At 34.8% G+C, this 23,082-nt stretch overlaps 1 protein-coding gene across 4 annotated transcripts in view; it reads right to left on the bottom strand.

The window, feature by feature from the left end:
- Nucleotides 1-359: 359 nt before the first annotated feature.
- FUT9 (fucosyltransferase 9) overlaps nt 360-23,082 on the bottom strand; it is a 122,160-nt gene continuing 99,437 nt past the window's right edge. For all 4 annotated transcript variants that reach the window (XM_072832032.1, XM_072832031.1, XM_072832030.1 and 1 more), the window contains one exon: nt 360-12,955. In XM_072832032.1, coding sequence (XP_072688133.1) covers nt 11,868-12,947 — 1,080 coding nt within the window. In that variant the 5' untranslated portion in view covers nt 12,948-12,955 and the 3' untranslated portion in view covers nt 360-11,867. The remainder of the gene's footprint in view (nt 12,956-23,082) is intronic.

The following is a 23,082-nucleotide window of genomic DNA, read 5'->3' on the forward strand; positions in this document are numbered from 1 at the left end:
GAGTAGTAGAAAATTGAGAATGCATGATGAGGCAACTTTCAAGCTAGGATCAGAGCAGAAGGAAAAGATGGATAGATTTTCCTATTCCTCAAATCATTCATGGATCTAATTTCAGCTCCAGGTCCATTAACAATGCAAAATTAAGGAAACAAACTAGTGTAGAAGAGTGTACATATGTACACTGATTGCCATTTTTTGACTTAGTATTTGTAATAAATGTATAATCTGTAAAATAGATTTGTTTTTAAATTTTAATTCAAAATATACAGGGAATCCAGATTTGCATGTAAGTCAAAATGAATCTTCATAAGTGAATGATTTTGAATGTAAGCATTATAAATAACCAGCACTATTGCACATTTAAATTGAATTCTTTTATTTTAAATATTCACAGTACAGGAATTCATTAAGCCTGAATAGAACATCATTATTTACACATCCAAGGAATAACTCCAGTGGTAAATCAGTGAAGTACTTACATTGAATATAGGAAATATGATTGAAGAAAGAGAATTCTTCTTACACATACAGGCTCAAACCCTTTATACATTTATTTCTGCCTTGGGATCTTAGCACAGATCGCTGAAGTCACTATTAATTGCAGAACAAAATTTCAAAGAATTATAACTATACAATCACACCATATATTTATAAACCCAGAAAGACATCAGTGGGCCAGAAAAATCCACGTTAAGATGGCATTTTTAAGGGAAGAAATTTCAAATGACATCTCCAGTTTAATTTGTGGAAAACACAAGTTTTTCAAATAGCTGAATATACAGATCTCCCATGGCATTTTGCCTTGCATGGCTTATTAAAATATTTGCTTAGCTGCCATAACATGTTATGTTATTTACAAATTGAATCAATGAAGGGAACAATACAGTAGCAAACTAAGAGCCCAGATCAATTGTTCGCTGAGTGCCGTACACCTAAAACATCCTGGTCAGTGAAGTTGGCCTCCACACTATCAGCACTGGCTACTCAACATTTGGATTAATGCTTTACCCCAGGATGTAGCAAGACTTAGTAGCGTGACTTTTCACTTGGAAGAGTAGCTGGACTCAACTTTTCTTACTGTTCTACAAACTTCACTGAGGCAGTTAAAACTGAACTTGAATGAACCAAATTTCTGTAAATAAATAAATAAATAAATGTATAAATAGGATCCCTCCTGTTTCAATAACATAGCAATAAAATTACCTTCCAACAGTATAAATGCTTATATTGATGTTTTAAGTCACTGAGTGCTACGTGCTAGCCTTACTATATTATGATGAATGACTAATTTCATTTGGGAAGTGGTCATTGGTCCACATACATTATGTTTGGAATTAAGCCCTTTCAAAAGCACAAGTGTATTTTCTGAAAAAAGAACACAAAACAAAAATAAAAACGTAAACAAAGCTTCACCGAATGGAATAATTTCTGTTCTCAAAGACTACTGCAAATTACTGGCATGTAGAGGCTTGGTCTTTGCAGCCAAAATTCATATTTTCTACACAATCATTTTTTTTTCTTGATCACTCAAGTTACCAAGAAGAATATTTTCCCCCTTCTCTACCAAGTACACTGATTGGCTGTTCACACTGCCTGGATGTTCTACTTTATTGTCCAATTTACTGTTGTGCAGACCTGGCCTCAATGTTTCCCCTCCCTGGCAGTAGTACTGATTTTGGCAGTGTAAAAAAAAAAAACAACAACATACTATTCTTGATTGTAGAAAAAGCTGCCAGAATATTGTGTTCATAGTATGGAACTGATTAAGATATTTTTCACATCTTCATGCTTTTATCATAGTAAATTGCTATGCAGTAAATTGTATCATTTGTCAACAAATGATTTTATTTGTTGTATTTTATTGCCAACAAGAGACTCCAAGAAGAAAATTGGGGGTAGGAGGATTTTACCACATTATGCTGCCAAGAAAACAGCAAAGCAGCATTTTCTATTGGCTCATTAGCACTAAGAATAACATTTTCACTTTACTCAAGTTTAAAAAGAATTTTCGAAAGGACATGAATCATGCACACAGATTGAGACGAAGCCTATGTATGAGTTGGCAGTGTAAATGCCCCCCCCAAAGTTGCATGATTCACCAATGGCATGCAGTTTTTAACCTAATATAACACAACCTTAATATCTTCATATAATTTCTAACACATTTTATTTCAAACATGCACTGGCTACTAAAATAAGATTTTAAAGAAAAGCTGATGTTTGATATAAAATAATCATGTCTTTTCAAGTGTGGAAAAATACTCTACAAAAAAATAAGTAGAAAAGTGGTTTCTGATCAATGTGTGATTTTATCTATAAAAATTCAGATGACTAATTAGTGTGCTTACAACAACCCTATGGGGTCTGCATTGCAATTATACACATACAGAAAGTTAATAGCATTAAACAACTATTAGCACAATGCAATTAAGTCCTTATCAGAAATAACATGAACCTATAAACTGTACATTTGGCATTTAGGTTTCAGAGTATTTTTAAGAGTCTGCTTAAATATGACAGTACAATAGTGCAAAATCACATTACATTAATAAAACATACAATTACCACCCAAATAGTTTATAGATTACTGACCCTTAACAATTCACATATTGGCTAGAATTGGCACATTTTGTTTCACCATGAGAGTTTTGACCTTCTTTACTTGAGTATACATTGTTTTATTCAAAGTTACACTTGAACTACGTAGAAAAAGTATAGACTTATGTGTGTCTGTATGTATGTTCTTGAGGAAATGAGATAAGAGAAAACATGTAAAATCCCCACTCTTCATTTGTAAAACTCCACTACAACTTTTTTCCTTTAGCAACTGTTTAATTAGAATTCCCAAAGAAATTGCCTGGTAACTATTTTCTCTTCTTTCTTATATCTCCCAGAGCAGAGACGTGGCCACATGGAAGAGAGCAAGAAGGAAAGAAGGAAAATTCTAGAAGAGTGTATGGCAGCTCATGTCTGTGCCAGGCTAACCAAACCAGAGTGTCTAATCAGGAAATCAAGATGTAACAAAAGCTTCTCAGGTGACTCTCATGTAAAGTCCAACCACCCTGTTGGTAGATGAGAAGTCAGTGGCCCAAAAAAAGCTAGCGAATTATGCAGTAGGTTGTGCTATCTGTAATTTGGGTTCTAATCTGTTTACTACTCTTTTCCTACTTTCTGCAGCTTTGTGAACTTGAATCTACATTGAGACTTGTTAGCGCCTTACTTTTTCCCTTTAAAAATCTCTAATAAACACACAGGTTGTTTCAGATTCTGAATAAACTACATTATTCCAATGAAGATGATTTTTCTCAATAATTTCACTCCGATAATTCTGACCAGTTGCATTCCCTCCAGCAAACATTCCTTTTTACCTTCATCTTATGTATGATTTATGGAAATGTTATTTTTATATTGTCATGATTACTCCACTAAACCCTGACTCCTACCAAATCCAACATTAAATTAAAAAAAAAAAGAAAAAAAAAGGAAAAAAAGAAGGGAAAAAGTGCACGTTTTTTAAGACTGCCATCAGATAGCTCTAGAGATTTACATTTTTATTTAAGAGTAAAAAATGATATCATTATTTTCACTATGTTTTTCTATTTCCATTTCCAACACTACATCTTCCAGCACAAGAGCTCTCACTGAATGTAAAGCAAAATGAATTTTTTTTTGTCAGTAAACTCCTCGTCTCAAGTGTGATAGTCTTTGTCCTTCGATTCATTGTTTTAAAATTATATGTAAAATATTTGAGATAGGCCATCTATTATGTAAAAAAGAGACGTCTCCTACTTTTACATAGAACCAGATATTCTCGGTCTGTTCAAAGCTCTTAAAGAAGAAAACCAGTGCGTGGAAGACCTTATCTCAAGGTAGTCCCTGAAGACACATATCCTGTCCTACCAGATAGTGAGCTCCCTTTTGGCAAATGGGCCTTGGAGGAGGCTGGCATCTTCAGGATTGCCTCATCTGAGGGAATGAATGTGGCTAATGAGGCCAATCTGAGATAGGGGAGGCACTCTTGTAACTCTGGCACATATTTTTGCATAATGAGTACTACAGGGTTGTTAATTTAGCCTGTGTACCATATCCGTGAGCTTGCTTTTCTATCTCCTGCACCTTCATTAATCAAAATGTAATGCAGCCATGTGCAGTAAGAGTCACCATAGTTAACATACCTCTGAAAAAAAACCACTCTTAAAATTTTTCAGACAAAATTTATATTTGTTTTTCACATCAAACTTCCAGCAAGCTCTAATTTAACATGTTATGTATACAACTAATTCAATAACTAATAATAATTTGGTTGCCAGAAAATTCAGAAAAATAATTTAATTTTTGAAGTTTTCTAAAGTTGTATCTGAAATAAACATTTCTAATGTTCTTTAAAGCAAGACAATTAGGAACTACTTAAAAATACTATTTTGAATATTATTCATTTTTGACACATAAATATAAAAAATTCCTTTAAGGGTACTTTTTTGTTTTATTAAACTATAATTTAGAAATTGTGCAAATGAACAGTTGAGATTATTCATGTCAAAATTTTATTTATTATGCAATTAGCAATTAGAGCAATCTTAATCACAGTCTGGCTAGGAATCATTTTATTTCTGCACCACTAACCAAATACATTCCTGTTTATTGAATTTATACTCTAACATTTTAAAGCGACTTTTAGAATTTTTTTAACTTTGGGAAAAGTAGATGAAGACTTGATTCTGTTTCCTAACATGTCATTAACTAGCTGCGGCTGAGCTGATGTGGTGGATGAAGTTAAGTTGTTGAATATTTCTGGCCCTCTGTCCTTACCAGAAAATCCCTCTAAGAATCTTCCTGCTATTCCATTCTGTGACATGAGCTATGCCAACTAATAATAAACTAAATTGACTGTTAATTTACTGATTGCTCATAACAGTGAGGGGAAATTAGGCCTACTTGGGTTCCAATTATTTTAAGAAATGGTGTATGTGTTTAGTAATGCAAATAATGCCTATGTGCTACCACTGCCAGCTCCTCACACCCCTTCCATTACTTAGTAATTATAGAAGATGTGAATGCATGCTTCTACACTATATTTATTTGTTTCTCTTCTTCTGAAGATTATTCCTTTGGCTTATTTAAATTTGCAATGATTCTTATAAGCTCTCTGCTTAACATTTTTCTGTTTTAGTACTGAAATTGTGGAAGTAGTTTTTATTCCTCATAGTGATATTTTATTATAGTAAATTATTTTAATGGAGCACATTATCTATTCACTTAAATGTCATTTAATTTGTCCTCACAGAAAAATCTACACTGGGAATATGGTACCTCTACTTTATGGATGCAAAATCTGAGGCTAAGAGGAGTCAAGTAACTTGTCTACAATTAGGGAATGGCAGGTTCAGTTGTAGATCTGTGATCACCAAAAGCCACGTACTGCAGTTGGCTCATTGCATGTCAATTGCAAATGACTTTTCCATCCTTCAAGCAAGGACTTTGGGACATGGAAAAGAGGTATTTTAAAACATATCCAGTGAATTAGCAGATCAGCAGATCAGAAGCATAAAATTTTATGGCTGTAAAAGATCTTAGTAATTGGATAGTTCAGTTTTCATGTTGTAAAATACAAACATGCATTGAGAGCCTAAAGAGAATGAGAGATGCTTTTTTCAAGGTGTGTAAAATTTTCTTTTCCTAATAATTTCTCCAGGCCAAGAATTGAGCAGTCATTTGTATGCACTAGTGGTTTCCAGAAATGGCCCCACATTAGTATCACCTAAAGAGTCTTTACAATTTTTGGTCTCTGGGTCCCATTTCAAATCAATCAGATCAGATCTCTGGAGGTGGGGTTTGAACATCTAGAATTTTAAAGCCTCTCCAAGCAATCTATTTATGCCTCTAGGCCTGAAAAGTATTGCTATGAAGCAATCACAACTTAAAAGAAGATTTGGAGACTGAAAATACTGTGCCCCAAATCAAGGCATTAGCCCATACCACACTGCTGCATGACATAACTAGGCATATAGAATGTCGTGGCTCTTAAAGTAGAGAAACACTTTATTGGCATATCCAGGAAGATTCCAGGTGAATTAACGGTATTAGCTTGCTTCAGTTGAACAGAATACAGAATACACTCCATTTTATAGGTGGTTATGACAAAACCTGATAACACATCAGAACTATTTGGGGAGATTTTAAAAATACAGATTCTAGCTTCCATCTCAGACCCAGAGAATCAGAAACTGTTTCTTGTTAATACTTTTTCAAATGATTCATATGCAGCTGACCCAGGAAGTTCCAAAAACATATGTATGTTTGAGAACCACTGGCTTAGTTAGGATAGTTTATAAACTATAGCAGAGAGCAGAATAACTTAGGAAATGTATTAAAAACATGTGTTTTTTTTTTTTTACTTGTTTGAAGAGAACTGAATGAGCAAGGTTAAGGAATCAGTATCGTTCATAAATACATACCTCTGGTGATTCTAGGTCTGGTGACCCAGGAACCAGGCTTTTCAGTTACACTGACAAAGACAGCTGACATTGGAGAGATTCTCTTTAAATTCTTGACAATATTTTCAAAGTAGATTAAATGAAAAAAAATATATAGCAAGTATGAGTTAAGAATAGCTAAATTGTTTGGATATATTCAATCTGGATTACTCAAATTATGCTCCCTGTTTAATGTCATCAGGGATTTGAAATGTGCCCCTACTGCCTCCCTGAAATTTTTGCATTGATAAAAAGTTTTAAATTATTGTAACAAGAATGCGGATGGTATAGAAAAATCTATAATATCTTAAAATAATGCTCCTTATATGGTTGTTTTTCTGTAGGCAATTAAGGTCTCAGTGAGTAGTGAACACATGAGTTACAAAAGACGAGGTAGAGAACAAAGGGGAAGGAGTTAAAAGAAGTTTAGTTAATTGAGTGCTTGCCATATTCCAAGCACTGCATTAAGTTCTTTCCACATATTAGTCTAAATAATCAGTTTTATACTTTAAATGTCTATTCAGAGAAATGAGAGGGAAATCTGTTTGAAACATTTACCTCCAAAAAACGATGCAGTCATTGGAATTTCATTTGCAAATACATGTATATTGTCAATTTAGATCTAAGTTAAGAGAGTAACAGTGCCAGAAAGAACCTTGCAAACAACAAAGTCCAGAGAGGTTAGGTGTCTTTCTCGAAATGAGTTTGTTGAACCTGTAACCCAGCCTAGCATTGTCATGTCTGGTTTAGCAGGCTCTCTCTCATTTTTGTTTTGTTAACTGCTCTATCTAGTGCTTATGAATATGGATGCATTCAATATGAATTACTGAGAGGGAGAATACTTTGGATAGTAGTTGAGCTTACCCATTTGTAAAATGCTACAAAATCTTTAGATGAGAGACATCCAGAAAAAATACCATCTTAACTGACTGATGTCTGCAGTACAAAGGAGTGCAGTTAGGGAGGAAAGAAAGTGCATTTCTCTCTGTGCATAGTTTGGTAATAAATATGTGCCCTTCACAGTGTTTGCACTTTATATTCTCCTCAAATACTAATTGTCTTTCCTATTAGAAACAGTTGATGTTCATATTTGGATAGAATGTTAACATGTTCCAAATCCTTTAAAATCTTCCTTGAAGTGGTACTTCTTTTGGGGTGATAAGATGTAGTAAGATTGGAAGGACATAAAGTCTTCCTTTGTGGGACACCTGGGTGGATCAGTGGTTGAGCATTTGCGTTCAGCTCAGGGGTGATCCGGGGTTCCTGGGATCTAGTCTGACATCAGGGTCCCTGCAGGGAGCCTGCTTCTCCCTCTGCCTATGTCTCTGCCTCTCTCTCTGTGTCTCTCATGAATAAATAAATAAATCTTTAAAAAAAAAGCCTTCCTTTCCATCCAATCAATAACCTGAACAGAGAAATAAATATAAAACATAATCTTTAACTGGTACCAATAAGCTAGAACTGTTCTTACACTTTTAAAAATTCTGCATGGCCTCCAATGCAATTTCTAGTCATTGAACAAGTATTTGTTGAACTCCCTCTCTGTCACAGGCACTGTGCTTATCTTTTAGATGCCGAAGTTTTTATATTTACCAGTTTGATTGTAATTAATTCGTTACAAAGTTCCCCTAAATGAGATCAGAGTTCAAGGGAACTCAAAGATATGGTTAAGCACAAGGTCTTAATGGAAGGACCTAAGCCTTCATTTTGGTAACATTACTTTATGCAAAGACATTTTCTAGGTGATTACCTTAAGACTCATGGAATCTAGTTTGAAAATAGGCAGTAAAAAAGATATCAATAGTAGAATTTCCTATTCTTTTCATATTTAACCTCCAATTGGAGGCAAGAATTTAAAGCCCCAGCAAATAATTCCTAAATACTCTGTCACTTTACATCTCAAGTGCTCTGAGCTTTCTAAGCCTTCACAACAAGAAAACATTTCTGCATATTCTAGGATTATTAGGACTTATGTAGTAAATGTAAAAATTTTAAGATGATACTGGTTTTTCACTAGGACAATTTTTTTTTTAGTTTCTACTTCATATTGTAAAATTTATGGCTGTCATAAAATATGACTGTCATGTCTTTTTTTCAGAGTTTAATAGTTCTGGATATGGAGAACTCAGTATATATTCTTACTAAAAAGACCTATAATAATTAATATATTCTTACTAGTAAGGCCTACAACTATTAACATTTAAATATTCAGATTATTGAAGGCAATAGATTTTTGATATTGTGGAATAAAACTTTTTAAATGGTCTATTCTGTTTTTAGATCCACAGTTTATCCCTTGGCATCATTATTTGTTATTATATTCAACAGCAACCTAATTTTGTTGAATCCATATTCATTCACCATGAGATATCCTTTAAAAGAATTGCAATCCACAGGATTTATTAAAGGAGTGCCTGAGAACCATATGCTATCTTTGAATATTTCACTTAAAATGTAGTGAAAGCCCATTTCCTTCTGCTAAGGCTCAACTTCTAAAATATTTAAAACAGAAAGAATGCTAACAAGCTTGATGTTTTATTTACTGTATACTTTTTAAAAAGTCAAAGTGCTTCCACATAGAGTGTACCATTCCATAGGCCCTAATTAGACCAATAAGGCATTCACATTTTTAGGAATTGAGACATACTTTTATGGTTAGGTGAGAATTCAATGAAAAAGAATGTAGAATTAAGATATATAGCACCCTTACATTGCTATCTTACTATGTCACTAGCTCTGCGTGTGTGTGTGTGTGTGTGTGTGTGTGTGTGTGAACATATCTCTTGAATAAGTATTATCTATGGATCTGGTTAACTCATAAGCAGAATGGGGGATTGGTTTGTAAACATTGCTATAATACCATTGGGCCCTAAAACTTACAGATAAATGGCCCTAGAACTGATGGGGTAAGTTGACTCATTCTTTTTGGCACTTCAAACTCAGAAAAGTTTTTCTTCTGGGACCAGGTAATGGGTTTTCAATATACAGACGTGCCAGTTAGTCACCATTATTGCCTTGGTTTGGATCATATTATCAGCGTGTGATTATAGTCAGTTTAAAAAAGAGACCAAATTTATAGTTGACAGGGTGGTGATGCCCTCACGTTTCTCAGTTCTTTGAAATCATGAGAGCCCACCACAGCCAAGATGGGTTGTCATGACACTGATCCTTTTCTGCTTTTAGAAATCAAGTGGTTTCTAAACTTATCAGTCATGCAATTTGTTTAGGTCCCTATACTTTTTGTAGGCCCAAAAGATGACAAAGTAAGACTAAATGGATGAATTAGACTTTTTTAATCTGATGAAATAAACGTGGGTAAGATCTGTCCTTATCCATGAGGACATCCATTTCTTGATGCATTATGGTTAGAAGCAATAATATGGAGAGAAACTACACTGGGTCAAATGAGTGAAGAAAGTTTGCAGCTCAGAAATATTTGATTTCCTGAGCAATTGCGGGAAATTCCCTAACTTATTTTCATTAAATCAGCAGTGACATATCAACTCCATTGAGAGGAGTATGTGCATAAACATGGACTTGAAGAAAGCTTTCATATATCTCTCCACTTAATTGTAAATTCCTGGAGGGCAGTGATAGTACCTTGTTCATCTTTATCTCTGCTTAGGGTATTGCCTGACACAACATGCTGTTCAACATGGGCAAAGAAATGAACCTGAGGATCAAACAGTCCTTCATCTAACGTCAGAATCTTCCTCTGCTCCAATCCTTCTCATGCTCCAGACAGTTCATTCCTACACAAGGCATTCTGGGTTACGGGACATATCTCCTACTTACTGACTCAAGTTTGCCTCTATCTAGTTTCCATTTGATGTAGAAGATTGTGGATTTGTGTTCTGCTAATGTTAACATGTAACAGGACTGTTAGAATACAGTTAGATTCAAAGGATGTCATCAGAACTTTCCAATTCTTTTGATGGGTTTTGGCATGAATGGAATAGTCATTAAAGATTCTTTTGGGAAATGCTTTTCTTGAAGAATCCTTAACATCCCATCTTTTCTCACCTGTGAATCTCTGCTTATATCTAGCCCTTAACCTTGCAGAAGAAAATTGCTGTATAGCAACTGCAGGTTCAAGGATGAATTTTCCAAAAACTTATTGTTTAAGTTTATTTTGGTTCTGTAAAGCCCTGAGGGCCATAGTCACATGCGCTATATATGAGTAATTACTAAAATGAAATATAAATCATCATCTCCAGTTATTATTTCTAGGCTAGAATTGTCACTTTGTTGAAACAAACAAAAATTTCCCCGTGACTTTGAATGACATTCATTTATTCATTAAATAATGCATTGAGATTGAGTTAGCATTGTGTGTTTTCTATAGATCCCCACTGTGTTATTTTAAATCTTATATTTAATACCTTAATGATAATTTTATTTATATTCTTTCAAATGACAGGACAAACTCTAAAATTTTATGTCTATTCATCCACATGGTAAAATGAAACTTTTAAATATTGGGGCTGGGGGAAAATATTTTAAATTGATATGTTATTCAAAATTGTATATAACTGTACCACTTATAAATATGATATGTATCTATAAACATCCTTTTCTTTTGTTTGAGGAAATTATTTATTATAATAATAAGTGTAAGGATTGGGAAGAGAACTGTCCTAGGTATTCTTAAGTGTTTTCAGGATTACTTCCCATGTTCTACAAATCCCACCAAATTGGATATTTAAAAATACTTGAATAATTTAATTTAAGATCATGAGAACAAGTGGCTACATTTGCAAGTCAGCTTAATGAAAATAAATGAAAAGTCTAATAGCTTCCTGAATAAAACAGTTCTGCTTCACTATCTTTCTTATTCACTACATGAATAATTCTTCCTTCACAAAAAATGTGGTAAACAGGTAAAAAGTAGCTCAAAAGAGATAGTTATGCACTTTGTTCATTTTGAAGTCAAAGAGGTTAGAACTCAATTACAAATGCTTTTCCTTTGTTACATTATGCAAACTTGGAATAGAGGTTATATTATTTAGTGAAAATATTTCATATTTTAAGATGTGTATCTTCATCTCCCAAATAGCTTAAATAGCTGATCAATGTAGAAACAACAATCATATCACAAACTTACTTTACAAACAACTACCAAAATGTGAAAAACAATGTTTGCAAATGGTAGCAAAGAATAAATTAATTTTCAGTGCACATAATTAAGTATATACAGGATAACTTAAAATCAAAAGGAGTGATTGCTAATGCTGAGCTCTCAGAAATCTCCATCAAAATATACATGTTACCCAAGAGAGAATGATAAAAATAAATTGTGACACAAAAGCAGAATGTTGTCTCTCTTCTTATCCTCAAAACTTGGATGATAGCTCATCAAAATAATTTTTCCAAGTGTGCAAATGATGGAAAACTTTAATTCCAAAACCATTTCTCTAAATTACCAACAGATTTATATTCTTGATGCCTTTTCACATGATCACAAGCCAAGCATGCATGTGATTCCCAAAATCGTGGAAGATTCACTGTGAAATCCTTCCTCCAGTTAAAGTAACTAAGGTATAACTTATTGTTTTTGTCAACTTCTTTCAGATACTTCGCTAGCTCACTGGGAGAGTTATAATCTTCCACATGAATGAATGAATCTGCTGGAATATAATTCTCGTAATTTTCCCTAGATGGCCCCAGAACAACAGGTACAGAGCCAGCTAGGAAAGCATTGTAGAGCTTTTCTGTGATGTAATCTTTGTGGATTGAGTTTTCAAAAGAAAGATAAAATTTGCAAGTAGATATGGTAGGAATCAAATTTTTATCATTCACATACTCTCCAAATGCTTGCCCATATGTATGGATTTCAATGCTTTTGCTTAGCTCATTGTAATACTTGACCCTTGCATGCTCAGGGTTCCAGTTACTTACAACCCAGCACACTAACTTCTCTTTGCTTGGCACTTCAAACACGAAGGGGTTTGTGCTCACCGTCAAGAAGCCATAAGGCACTTGGATATCTGAGTCGCGGCGGTAAGTCAGAGTCAAGTTGAAGAGGTGCTCAATACCACTCTTTTGGGGCGTGTGAGTTGGTGATTCCAAATTCATCCAAATCCATTTCTGGAAGGGTGGCCTAGCCTGCTGAGGTAAGTTAGTCAGATCCCAACTGATGTCTCGGTGATGGATCAGAACTGCATGAGATTTGTTGTATAGAGAACGGTCTGTTGTGAGATGGCATCCTTGGATGTTGAACATTGCTTGGCAGGATGTAAGGTCAAAGGTCTGCCCAAATGGCCACACCCAAATGAGGATAGTAGTTTCATTAAAATAATCAGTTTTGGTGGAGAAGAAGTTTTTCATTTTCAGCACTGAGCTGGCTGATTCCATTGGACTGAAGATCCAGCTGTTGGTGGGCTTGATGTAAATGAGCAGACATGCCATGAAGCAGCCCAGGATAATGCAGACGATTAAAAATGGGCGGAGAATTCCTTTGGATGCTGATGTCATAATTTTTTCTGTGAAACAGAAAGAGAAAGGTAGAGGAATAGTAGGTAGGGGTAGTGATGAAAAGTTAATCATAAATATAGGTACATCTCAAAATACACTTACAAAATCAATTGTATTTTCCTGTTTAGTTTTATTTTTTAAAAAGTATTTGTGTATTTATTTATTTGAGACAGAGAACAAGCAAGAGACAGAGAGAGCACCAGTAGGAGGAGGGGCAGAGAGAGAGAGAGAAGCAGACTCCCACTGAGCAGGGACCCCCAAAGACATGGAGCTCCTGGGACTCCATCCCAGGATCCCTGGATCCAGAGATTCCGGGATCATGACCTGAGCTGAAGATAGATGCTTAACTAGCTGAGCCACCCAGGAGTCCCCTCAGTAGTGTTATTAAGCCATTGAGAGAAGCGTAGCTTTTATTAAGCCAAGAAACTGCTTTTAAAAGGAACTTTCCCCTGAACTCTATAAATAGTAAGGGAGAATTTGTCATAAGTGGACCAGCTTACCTTCAAGCTGAGTTGCATTTTTTTTTTGTCCAATGACATCTTTTCCTGTGATATTTTTATTTGCTTCTAGAAAGCTGGCACAAAGACTAGCATCATCAAAGCTATGACTAAAATTTTTAGAACTTTGAAACTATATCAGATTTGTGAACATTCCCCAGTTTATATAATCACTTATTTCCTAGTGCACTTTTTATGATTGTAATATTACTTTGCAGTTCAGATAGAATTCTTTAGAAAACCAAACATTTTAAAGAAAAAAGTTTTGTTTTAGTTTATTGGTGTAAGTTCATCTTCTCTGTCAAAAATGCATTACAATAGTCCTCTTGTAAAAAATAGCAACTTGTGTTTTTTCTTTTTCTTTTTTTAGTAAGTACACTGATGCAAAAATTTGATAAATTAAAACCTCTTTTTATTTTCCTTATAATTTTTCTTGTTTACTTTTACTAATCTGTTACTACACCCAAGATCTGCTAGATTGTGATAATAAAATGCTCTAGTGGCATTAGAAAAACATTCTCACTTATGTGGTATCAGGGCATTAAAAAAAGTTTTTCTTAGCATTAGAATATTAGTATAATAAAGATAAATGGATTCTCAAAAGAAAAGAATTATATTTCAGGGAGAACAGTATTGATTTTGTGATTTATAGCATATTGCAGTTAAAAAGATGAATCAAGTTTTTTTAATTTTTTTAATACAAGAGTCTTCAGGGTTTTTCCTCTTTGACATTCATGTTTTCTCATGAATATGAACACAAATATAAAACATGTGTTTGCAAAACTGTCTTTTGATCAAATTCTTACTGATCTTCTGAAACCCATTATTCTTCTCACCAAAATAATGTGGTCTATCAATTTCAGATTCATTAAGATGTTTTTAAATCTTGATAAGAAGCTAGTGTAGAAACATGAGGCAGTTCCTTCCAGAAAAAAAGAGAGAAATTGTTCTTTAATTACCTAAATTTACGTGAATATTTTTTTAAAAATCACATTTTTTTTTTGTTGTTGTTGTTATGTAGCTTTTCTTAAAGCATAAGACATTCCCCATGTAGTTCCCTTGATTTTGTGAATCCAAAGAATCTGGATATTGTATTCTGGAGCACTCCCGGAACAGAATTATTGGATTTGATGACTGCGACTTACCATCAAAGTTAGTTTCAGCCTGTCCAGTCAATAACATAATGAGAATAAAAAAGTGTCTACCATATATTTTCAAAAAATATTAATTAACCCCTAAGCTACAGAGAAAATAGAAAGGAATATGAAAGAAATCTCAACTCCTTAGAACAAATGATGTTGATGGCATGTCATGTCTACTACTTTCGTGGAATGTGGCTGAAACAGTACTTTATTTAAAGGGAATTTACAGGTTTGCATAGTTTTGGGGAAATTAACAAAATTGTCAACTGAACAAGCTGGACAAAGAACAATAGTCCAAAGCTAAAGAAATAAGAAGTAAAAAATTAAGATAAGGACTGAAATCATTGAAATTGAGAGCAGAAATTTGAGATAATTGGTAACATCACATGTAACTATGTGAGGTGATGAATTAACTACACTTATTGTAATAATCATTTTGATATATATATATATATATCAAAGCATTATGTTGTACCCCTTAAGCTAATATAATGTTATATGTCAATTATGACTCAATAAAACTGGAAAGAAAATACTAAGATAAACCTCATGCAAGAATAAGCAAGAAAAAAGGAAATTCAGTTTATTTTATTTTCTAAAGAAATTCAGTTTATACAAACAGTAAATGATTATGCAGCGGGAAAAATAGGAAATGACTATATGGAGTAATTTTATGCTCTTGAATTTGAAAAACTGATGAAATGAATGGTTTTTTATCTGCACAAATAGAAAAATGACAGTTTTAATAAGAAATTCTTATTAAACAAATACCAGTCAGTGAAGTATAATTCATGAATGTTAACTGAAAACAAACAGTACACCTAGATGGCTTTGTAGGAGTGATATCAATAGTTCAATGAATAGAGAAGACTACTGTCATTAAAAACAATTCTAGAAAACAGAAAAATAAAGAAGTGTAACTCATACATGAAGCCAATTAATCTATTACCAAAAGAAAATATAAGAGGTTAAAAAAAGTCTATTTCACTTATGAAGATAGATACAAACATTTAGCAATAAAGAGTATTAAAATATATTATGACACAATTCAAAAGTTGGTTTATGTAGGTTCATGTATATTTGATCCTACTTTATAAATTTAATTAGTTGGACAATCTTTTAATTTTTTCTAGATTCTGGGATCTACAGACTGAGGAAATTCACTGGAGGGATCTCTTTTTTAATGGAGTAATACTAACCTTAATATACAGGATTTGACTGAGCAATGAAGTGTTGAGCAATGAACTGAGACCAATGTTTAATACTGTTTAGAAATGTTCTCATTGATGGGATGCCTATGTGGCTCAGTCGGTTAAGCATCTGACTTGATTATGGCTCTGGTCAGGATCTCAAGGTTGTGAGATCAAGCCCTATGTTGGGCTCCACACTGAGACTGAAGCCTGCTTAAGATTCTCTCTCTCCCTTTTTCCTTCCTCCCCACTCATTTGCACTCTCTCTCCCTCTCTCAAAAGGAAAAAAAAAAAAAAAAAGAACTGTTCTCATTGAAAGTTTCCTTAAGTCCTTTTTGAATTGAAACGCAACTGCAAAAACTAAGTAAATGATGTTAATTCATTATAATCAGGTTACAACTTCAATAGCCTCTGTTTAGTAAATGCTCACTCTCAGCTAGATTTTGTGCCAAGCACTTTGCACACATCATTTCCTTTAATCCTCTTAGAACCTCTATCAAGAAGGTCTTTTGTCACCTCTTCTTTACAGATGGAAAAACTCAGGGCTGGGCTGCCTGGGTGGCTCAGTCAGTTAAGTGTCTGCCTTTGGCTCAGGTTATGATCCCAGGGTCTTGTGACTGAGCCCAGTGCCCCCACACCTGCTCTCTCTCTCTCTCTCTCTCTCTCTCTCTCGCACTCTCTCTCAAATAAATAACATCTTAAAAAAAAAAAAAGAAAGAAAAGAAAAAAAGAAAAGAAAAGAAAAGAAAGAAAAGAAAAGACCTGAAGGCCAGAGATATAAGTAACTAGCTTGCCTTCTATAATCTTCTTTGAATAAATAATACAAACTCAATTGTCTATTGAGGTACATTTGGCACCTCAAGTTTTATTGTCTTGATTTCTCTGGCCTCCATCCTTTACTCTATAACTGAGGACTATTTACCCATGCATTAAATTTAGAAAAATTTCCTTTAACAAGAATACCTGACACTTACATGATACTTATTAGTGTCAAACATTGATCTTAGCACTTACACTAACATAGATACGTACACACACGCATATACTGCCTCATTATAATCCCATTTTATTGATAAAGGAAAGTGGGACACCCAGTTCAGAAGTGGCAAAGCACACTTTCATACAGACCCTAGCTATCTAGTTCGCTTGGGTCATGATCACTACATTTTATGTTCACCAATTTTCCATATTGCTGCTAGAGAACGTAATAACCAGAATTAAGCTCTATGAAGGGCTTTATTTCTTCACTGCTTTATCCTCATCACCAGAATGCAGCAGGTGTTTAATACATGCTATTTATGTTGCATGAATAAAATAGTGGATTGCTGAATCCCCTACTATGTGCAAGATAAAATGCTTGGTAACTAGATAAGCAAAAATGAGTCAAGTATAAATGAAGAAATGTGTATTTAGTTGCCTTCTTTGTACATTTAATATGTCTACCTTTAGGGAATAACTACCATCACAGTTGACATACAAGATATATCTACCACTGAATGAGCAAAATCTCCTAGTTTTGCCTGCCTTTGTCACATGTCAGAGTTGGTATCTATCTAGAATACTTCAATTCCACGACTGTTTTTTTTTTTTTTTTTTTACCAAATGAGAAAAAAATTGGTCACTAGGCAGAAACAGTGTTCCTTTCACTGTGTGCCCCTCAGTTTTTCTGCTTCCTGGACATTTTGTATTGAGGTTCTTCTTGTTAACTCTCTGCACACCTCTCTCCTCAGCTTTTCATGGCTGTCCCGATCAATTACTGAACAGTAGGGGCAGTTACTCAGTAACCCCTGCTTTGTACAGAAACTGTCAGGAAAGTTTGCTTCTTGGAGCCTAATTGACAACCCCTTGACAGGGACCTTTAAACCTACTTCTCATAACTAAAATTCAGTTGGATACCCAACACATCTTGAACTGTTAATCGATACAACCTGTTTTTAAAGGACCCACAGCACAGTCACCTTAGCTTTCACCAGAGAGAGCAATAAATTTACAGGACAAAGCAAATTATAACAGTAAATAGTATAATTAAAACTTCTTAATGATTTTTAGTAGTCTCGAGTACTATAAAAGAATATCAAGACATTAGCATTAAAAATTAACAAAATCTGGGGGCACTTGACGGGATGAGCACTGGGTATTATTCTGTATGTTGGCAAATTGAACACCAATAAAAAATAAATTTATTATTAAAAAAATTAACAAAATCTTTGGTAAAAGTATAACTTAATGGGACTCAGTGTGCACCCAATTCTGCTTTCCATTAAGAGACTGTCTTCAGGAGCACCTGGGTGGCTCAGGGGTGAGCATCTGCCTGCCTTCAGCTCAGGTTGTGATCCTGCGGTCCTGGGATGGATCCTGGGATGGTCCTGCGGGGAGCCTGCTTCTCCCTCTGCCTATGTTTCTGTCTCCCACTCTGTGTCTCTAATGAATACATAAATAAAACCTTTTAAAAAAAGAGACAGACTACCTTCAGTGTCACACTTTAGAAATATGCTCCACTAAAAGTAAAGATTGGAAGGAAGCTTGGAATAGAAGAGGTTCGAGTGTGATTCTCAAATCATAAATACACTTGAAGGTATTAGGGAGAGAAATGTGAAGCCAAAGAGAATAGGAGGTTTCTCCATGGAATGGTAATTCTACTTTAAAATTTTTCAGGTGTGTGTGTGTGTGTATGTGTGTTTTACATTGAAAGAAACAGGGGTATATTTAGGATAGAATTCAATGCCTGCCTAAAACTTAAAAGACGAAAGAGGATAGATAGTTGGGCTTTATTCCTAGATTGCAGCCACCCCCTCACTCTTCAACCCACCTCTCTGGCTCACATTGGCAGGCACGTGGGGTTGGAAGAGAGTGTTCCTGTGCCCTTAGGAGGTTGTGAGTCAACATGTTTGACAGTCACTGTGTAGTACACAGTGTGGGTGCGCGATGAGATGATTCGTGAAGTGGTAAGACATTTCATCCATGTAAAGGAACAGAACTTTGGATCTGCTTAGGGATCTTCATATCAGTTCAGTCCAGCCTTCAAGACCAGAAATGAATCATTGACAAATTAAGTGGATAAAGTTAAAAATAGTTAAGAAAAAAAAATGATTGTCATTTATCGTGACTGTTAAATAAAATTAATAAAATGCTTCTGATGGTGCCTGGACCAGAGAAAGCACAATGTTAGGGTTTGCTGTTATGTTATTACTCTTTGTTATAGTCAAAAATCAGAGCTCTCACCATAGCTGAAATTCTTTTGGAATAATAAAACCTTCTTACATCTATGCAAATTATTACCATTTCTAACCACATGTGCACACACACACATATACACAATTTCCTCTAAGTTCAAAACATAACTCATTATTAATAAATTCTGGATAAATATATAATATAAAATATCTAATGAATATAGTCTTTCAATAGTTCATTGAATTACCCTTTTTACAAAAAGTTACTCTATAAGCATGTTATATTTAAAGGATTCCATAGCAGATATTTGTTGGTTTTTATTGTCTGGATCGCTCTCCCTTCTTCTGATAATAATGCCCCAATTTCCTATTGAGATACCACCTTCCTCCTCCTGTGTGCAATCTTTGGGATTGTAGAGAATGATATTTCCTTCTTTCCTAACCAGTGTTGGGCAGATGATCCAGATCATTTAAACTCTGTCTCTGGGGCTTGGAAACTTGAATGAAAAGGTCTGGAGGGAAAAATTTTGGAGCTGATTAATCACAGTGGGGTTCCTTTATGAGACAATTATGTAAACTCTATTACCTGCATCCAAGGAGCTGCTTGGGATCCTCCCTGCCTGGGTTTGGTTCTTCAGATATTCCTTCAGCTATAAGAGCTACTCCATAAACTTGCAATCATTTTTCTTTTTGTCTATGTTAATTATAATTGTTTTTATTACTTGAAACAAACAAATCCAAGCAAACATCCACAACAAAACAAATCCAAACCAAGTAATAAGCAAGCAAACAAAAACCCAACTAATTATTTTATCTCTTTTTTCTTCCTATAGGTTATGAATTACATACCTTGAATCTTTCAAAATATGCCCATGATTATATGTATTAAAAAACTGTATATAAATTCTCAAAACAGCAAACACATCTCTTCCTTTTATGTTAAGCCATAGACTTCATCCAGAATTTAGGTCTTGGCTGGTAGGTGGTATCTGCAAAAGTCTTCTGAATACTACCCTGAATGTTCATACCCTGAATGTTCATAATTTGAATTGCCCAGGTTTATTTAATTTTGGGGTTGTTTTTGGTATTATTTTATTTTGCTTTTACTTCTTCCTGTGACTTTTATGCTAAGATCCTTTACAAGAATAAAAATGTCTTATACTCCCAATACTTGATACCAAATTATATTCTGCCTCAAGGTACTGTAAAACTTTACATATTCATTTCTTCATTCTCAAAGATTCTCTTGACACTTCACATTCCACTGAACCTTTCTCATGGGCATTCCTGCTCTGACTTCCCACAATTCTCCCCATTACATTCTGAGCCAGATGCCTTCTGTCTTTGGGAGAGATGCCATTTACTTTTTGGCAAGAAGACACTAGCTGATCTCTGGAATGCTATCAAATTCTTGTTTGTGAACCTTTCTCAAAGACCTTTGGGTATTATCTCCAGTATTTCCAAGGGTGAGTCTCTTTTATTTCCTCCAAACACTGGAGAGGCTGTTACCAAAATATGCCAGTTTTTTTTTTTTTTTTTGCCACTTATGCTTTTCCAGAATATTCCTCAGAACGCACCCTAGCGCATATTAGGATTCCCTGACTTATTTCTGCAGTGGTTTGATCTTTAGGGATATTACCTCTAAAATACTAAAAAAAAAGTCTTTCCTTTTTTCCCCTTTTCATTTTTGTCTCACATTTGTTTCCTTTGGTGTGCCAACTGACTCTTTTCCTGCATTGCAAGCGTCTTCATCTTGAACAGTTTCTACATTCACTGTCTTTGAAATTTCTTTCCAACTCAGAGATTAACCTTTTATAGTTTGATCTTTTACCTGCTTTTTTCTCTTTCTGCTCATAATCACTAGTTCTCAATCACTGTCTTTACTCATTTTAGAAGCTTTATTTACTTGCTTTAGCTGCAGTGAGAGCAACAAGATCTGACACTGAGCCCAAGTGTAACTTGGCTCGTGTGCTACCTTCCCAGAGGGAATACCACAGGCAGGGCCGGGGTGCTCTTTGGCAGCTTCCTAGAACATGCTTTCTGGCGTTCCTTGAGGCCAATATTCTTTCATAATTTGGCCATCAGCATCAGTGCTTTCTATTATTATTGTCAGGTTGTAGCCCATATCAGCCAGCCAATGAAGGTCAAGGGAGCCTTAAAAAAAATAAAAACCTCTCATTTTGAGTTGATATATTACTTCCATTCCCAATCCTAAAGATGAGAATTTTTTCCTTCCAGATGACAACGTAGAGTAATTAACCCAGGAGCTTTTTCCTGACATCTCCCTGTCCTTCAAATCTATATCCTACCTAGTACCAATTATGCCTCCTAAATATTCCTTAGATTAGCTGACTTCTTTCTACTTCACTGAGTCCAAAATCTATCACCTCTTGTCTAGATGGCTGACCTTCCTTTCTCAGTGGTACATCTGGCACTCACGTTTGATCCATTCAATTGATTTCACGATGCAGTAGACTGGTGGTTCTAAAAATGTGGTCCCCAGGCCAGCAGCAACAGCATCAGCATTGCCTGGGATCTTGTTAGAAATGTGATTCTCCCTCCTGACCTAGATATAAGGAATCAGAAACTGGACTGCAGCCCAGCAATCCATTTTAAAAAGTCTTCTAAGTGATTCTGAAATACAAAAGGTTCAAGAATCCCTGAGGTGGAGTCTTCTTTTCAAATCACGGACCACACTGCTTAGGTACTTCAATGAATTTCAATTACTTTTAAGATAAAGAAAAAAAAAGAAAGAAGAAAGAAAGAAAGAAAGAAAGAAAGAAAAAAAGAAAAAAAGAAAGAAAGAGTCTTAATGTAGTTTAAACAGTCCCAGATGATGGGGATCTTGCCTCTGCCTCCAACCCCCGTGCATGTCAAAGTCCCTCCTGCATTCCCTGCGTGGCCATGGTTGGCCCTCTCGCAGTGATGGAGTCATTATACCAGCTCTTCCTTCTCCCTGAACCCATTTCCCTTCACTCTTTGTTGATTTCCCCTTTTCATTTTTCAGCTCTCCGCTCCACTGGCAGTTGCTTATGAAAGGATTCCTGACAACCTACCAACACCCACCCCTCTACACGCACACACTAAATCAAAGGCCCTGCATACAGGTCTCATAGTACTATCTGTCATTTTTACAAAACACTTACCATAGTAGCTAGTGTCCCTATGTTTGTATATTTGATTAGTGTTGTTGCTTCTGTTTGACTATACCTAGGCTCATATGATAGACATTGGGTGTTTTCTTCAGTCCCTAGTGTCTAGTCAGACCCGGTATATCCTTGCTTTCAATGAATGTTTTTTTGAGTGACCAAATAGTTAACAATTATCAAGCATTTGTAATGTTCTAGGCACCAGGCTAAGATTTTTATATAGATTTTATCATTTCATTTTCAGGAAAAACTTATTTCTTTTTGACCATTTAAAAAAGAAATATATATCACTTTCTACATGCCAAGCATGATTCTAAGCACTTAACAAATATTAATTCTCTTAAATCCATAATGACCAGATAAAATACACACTATAATTATATTCATTTTATAGATGAGGAAACTGATGCCCATCTATTTGTCTCATGTCGTACAGTAAGTGATAAATCAAGATGTGGACACTAGTGGCTTGACTCCAAAATGTGTTGTTCTAAAAATACATGTTAAGAATTGAGAATTCCAGGTTACAATTGCAAAGATTTCTGCGAATTATAGGATTTAGGATTTATTTTATAATATATACTGCTCTGAAGTCATATGCTCATTAGAATAAACTAGATCACCAACACTTCATCTCCACTCTTATTCTGGAAATTAAGGGCCAGAACCAGAAAACTAGGAGTTTTAGATAATTCTTCTGTCCCCAAGAGAGTGCAGAGGGATGACTCAGAGCAGGGAGGAGTCTAGCTTTGTTTTATGATTAGGCTGTTTATAAAGCAATTCCAGGAATATAAAGAATAATTGACACCCAGGCCACCCTGATAGTTGTATTTCTGATAGCCACATTCTCCTTCAGGTGAATTCCTTATGTGCTGCTTTGTTGAGTCAGCTTTGAAAATTAACTAACCTCAAAGAGCCAGGTTGCCTAAAAACAATAAAGGTAGAGAAAAAGAATTATTTCAATAAAAATTTCAGTTATATCCC

This window comes from Canis lupus, chromosome 7 (assembly GCF_048164855.1).
Source record: "Canis lupus baileyi chromosome 7, mCanLup2.hap1, whole genome shotgun sequence".
In the NCBI taxonomy this organism is placed as follows: domain Eukaryota; kingdom Metazoa; phylum Chordata; class Mammalia; order Carnivora; family Canidae; genus Canis; species Canis lupus.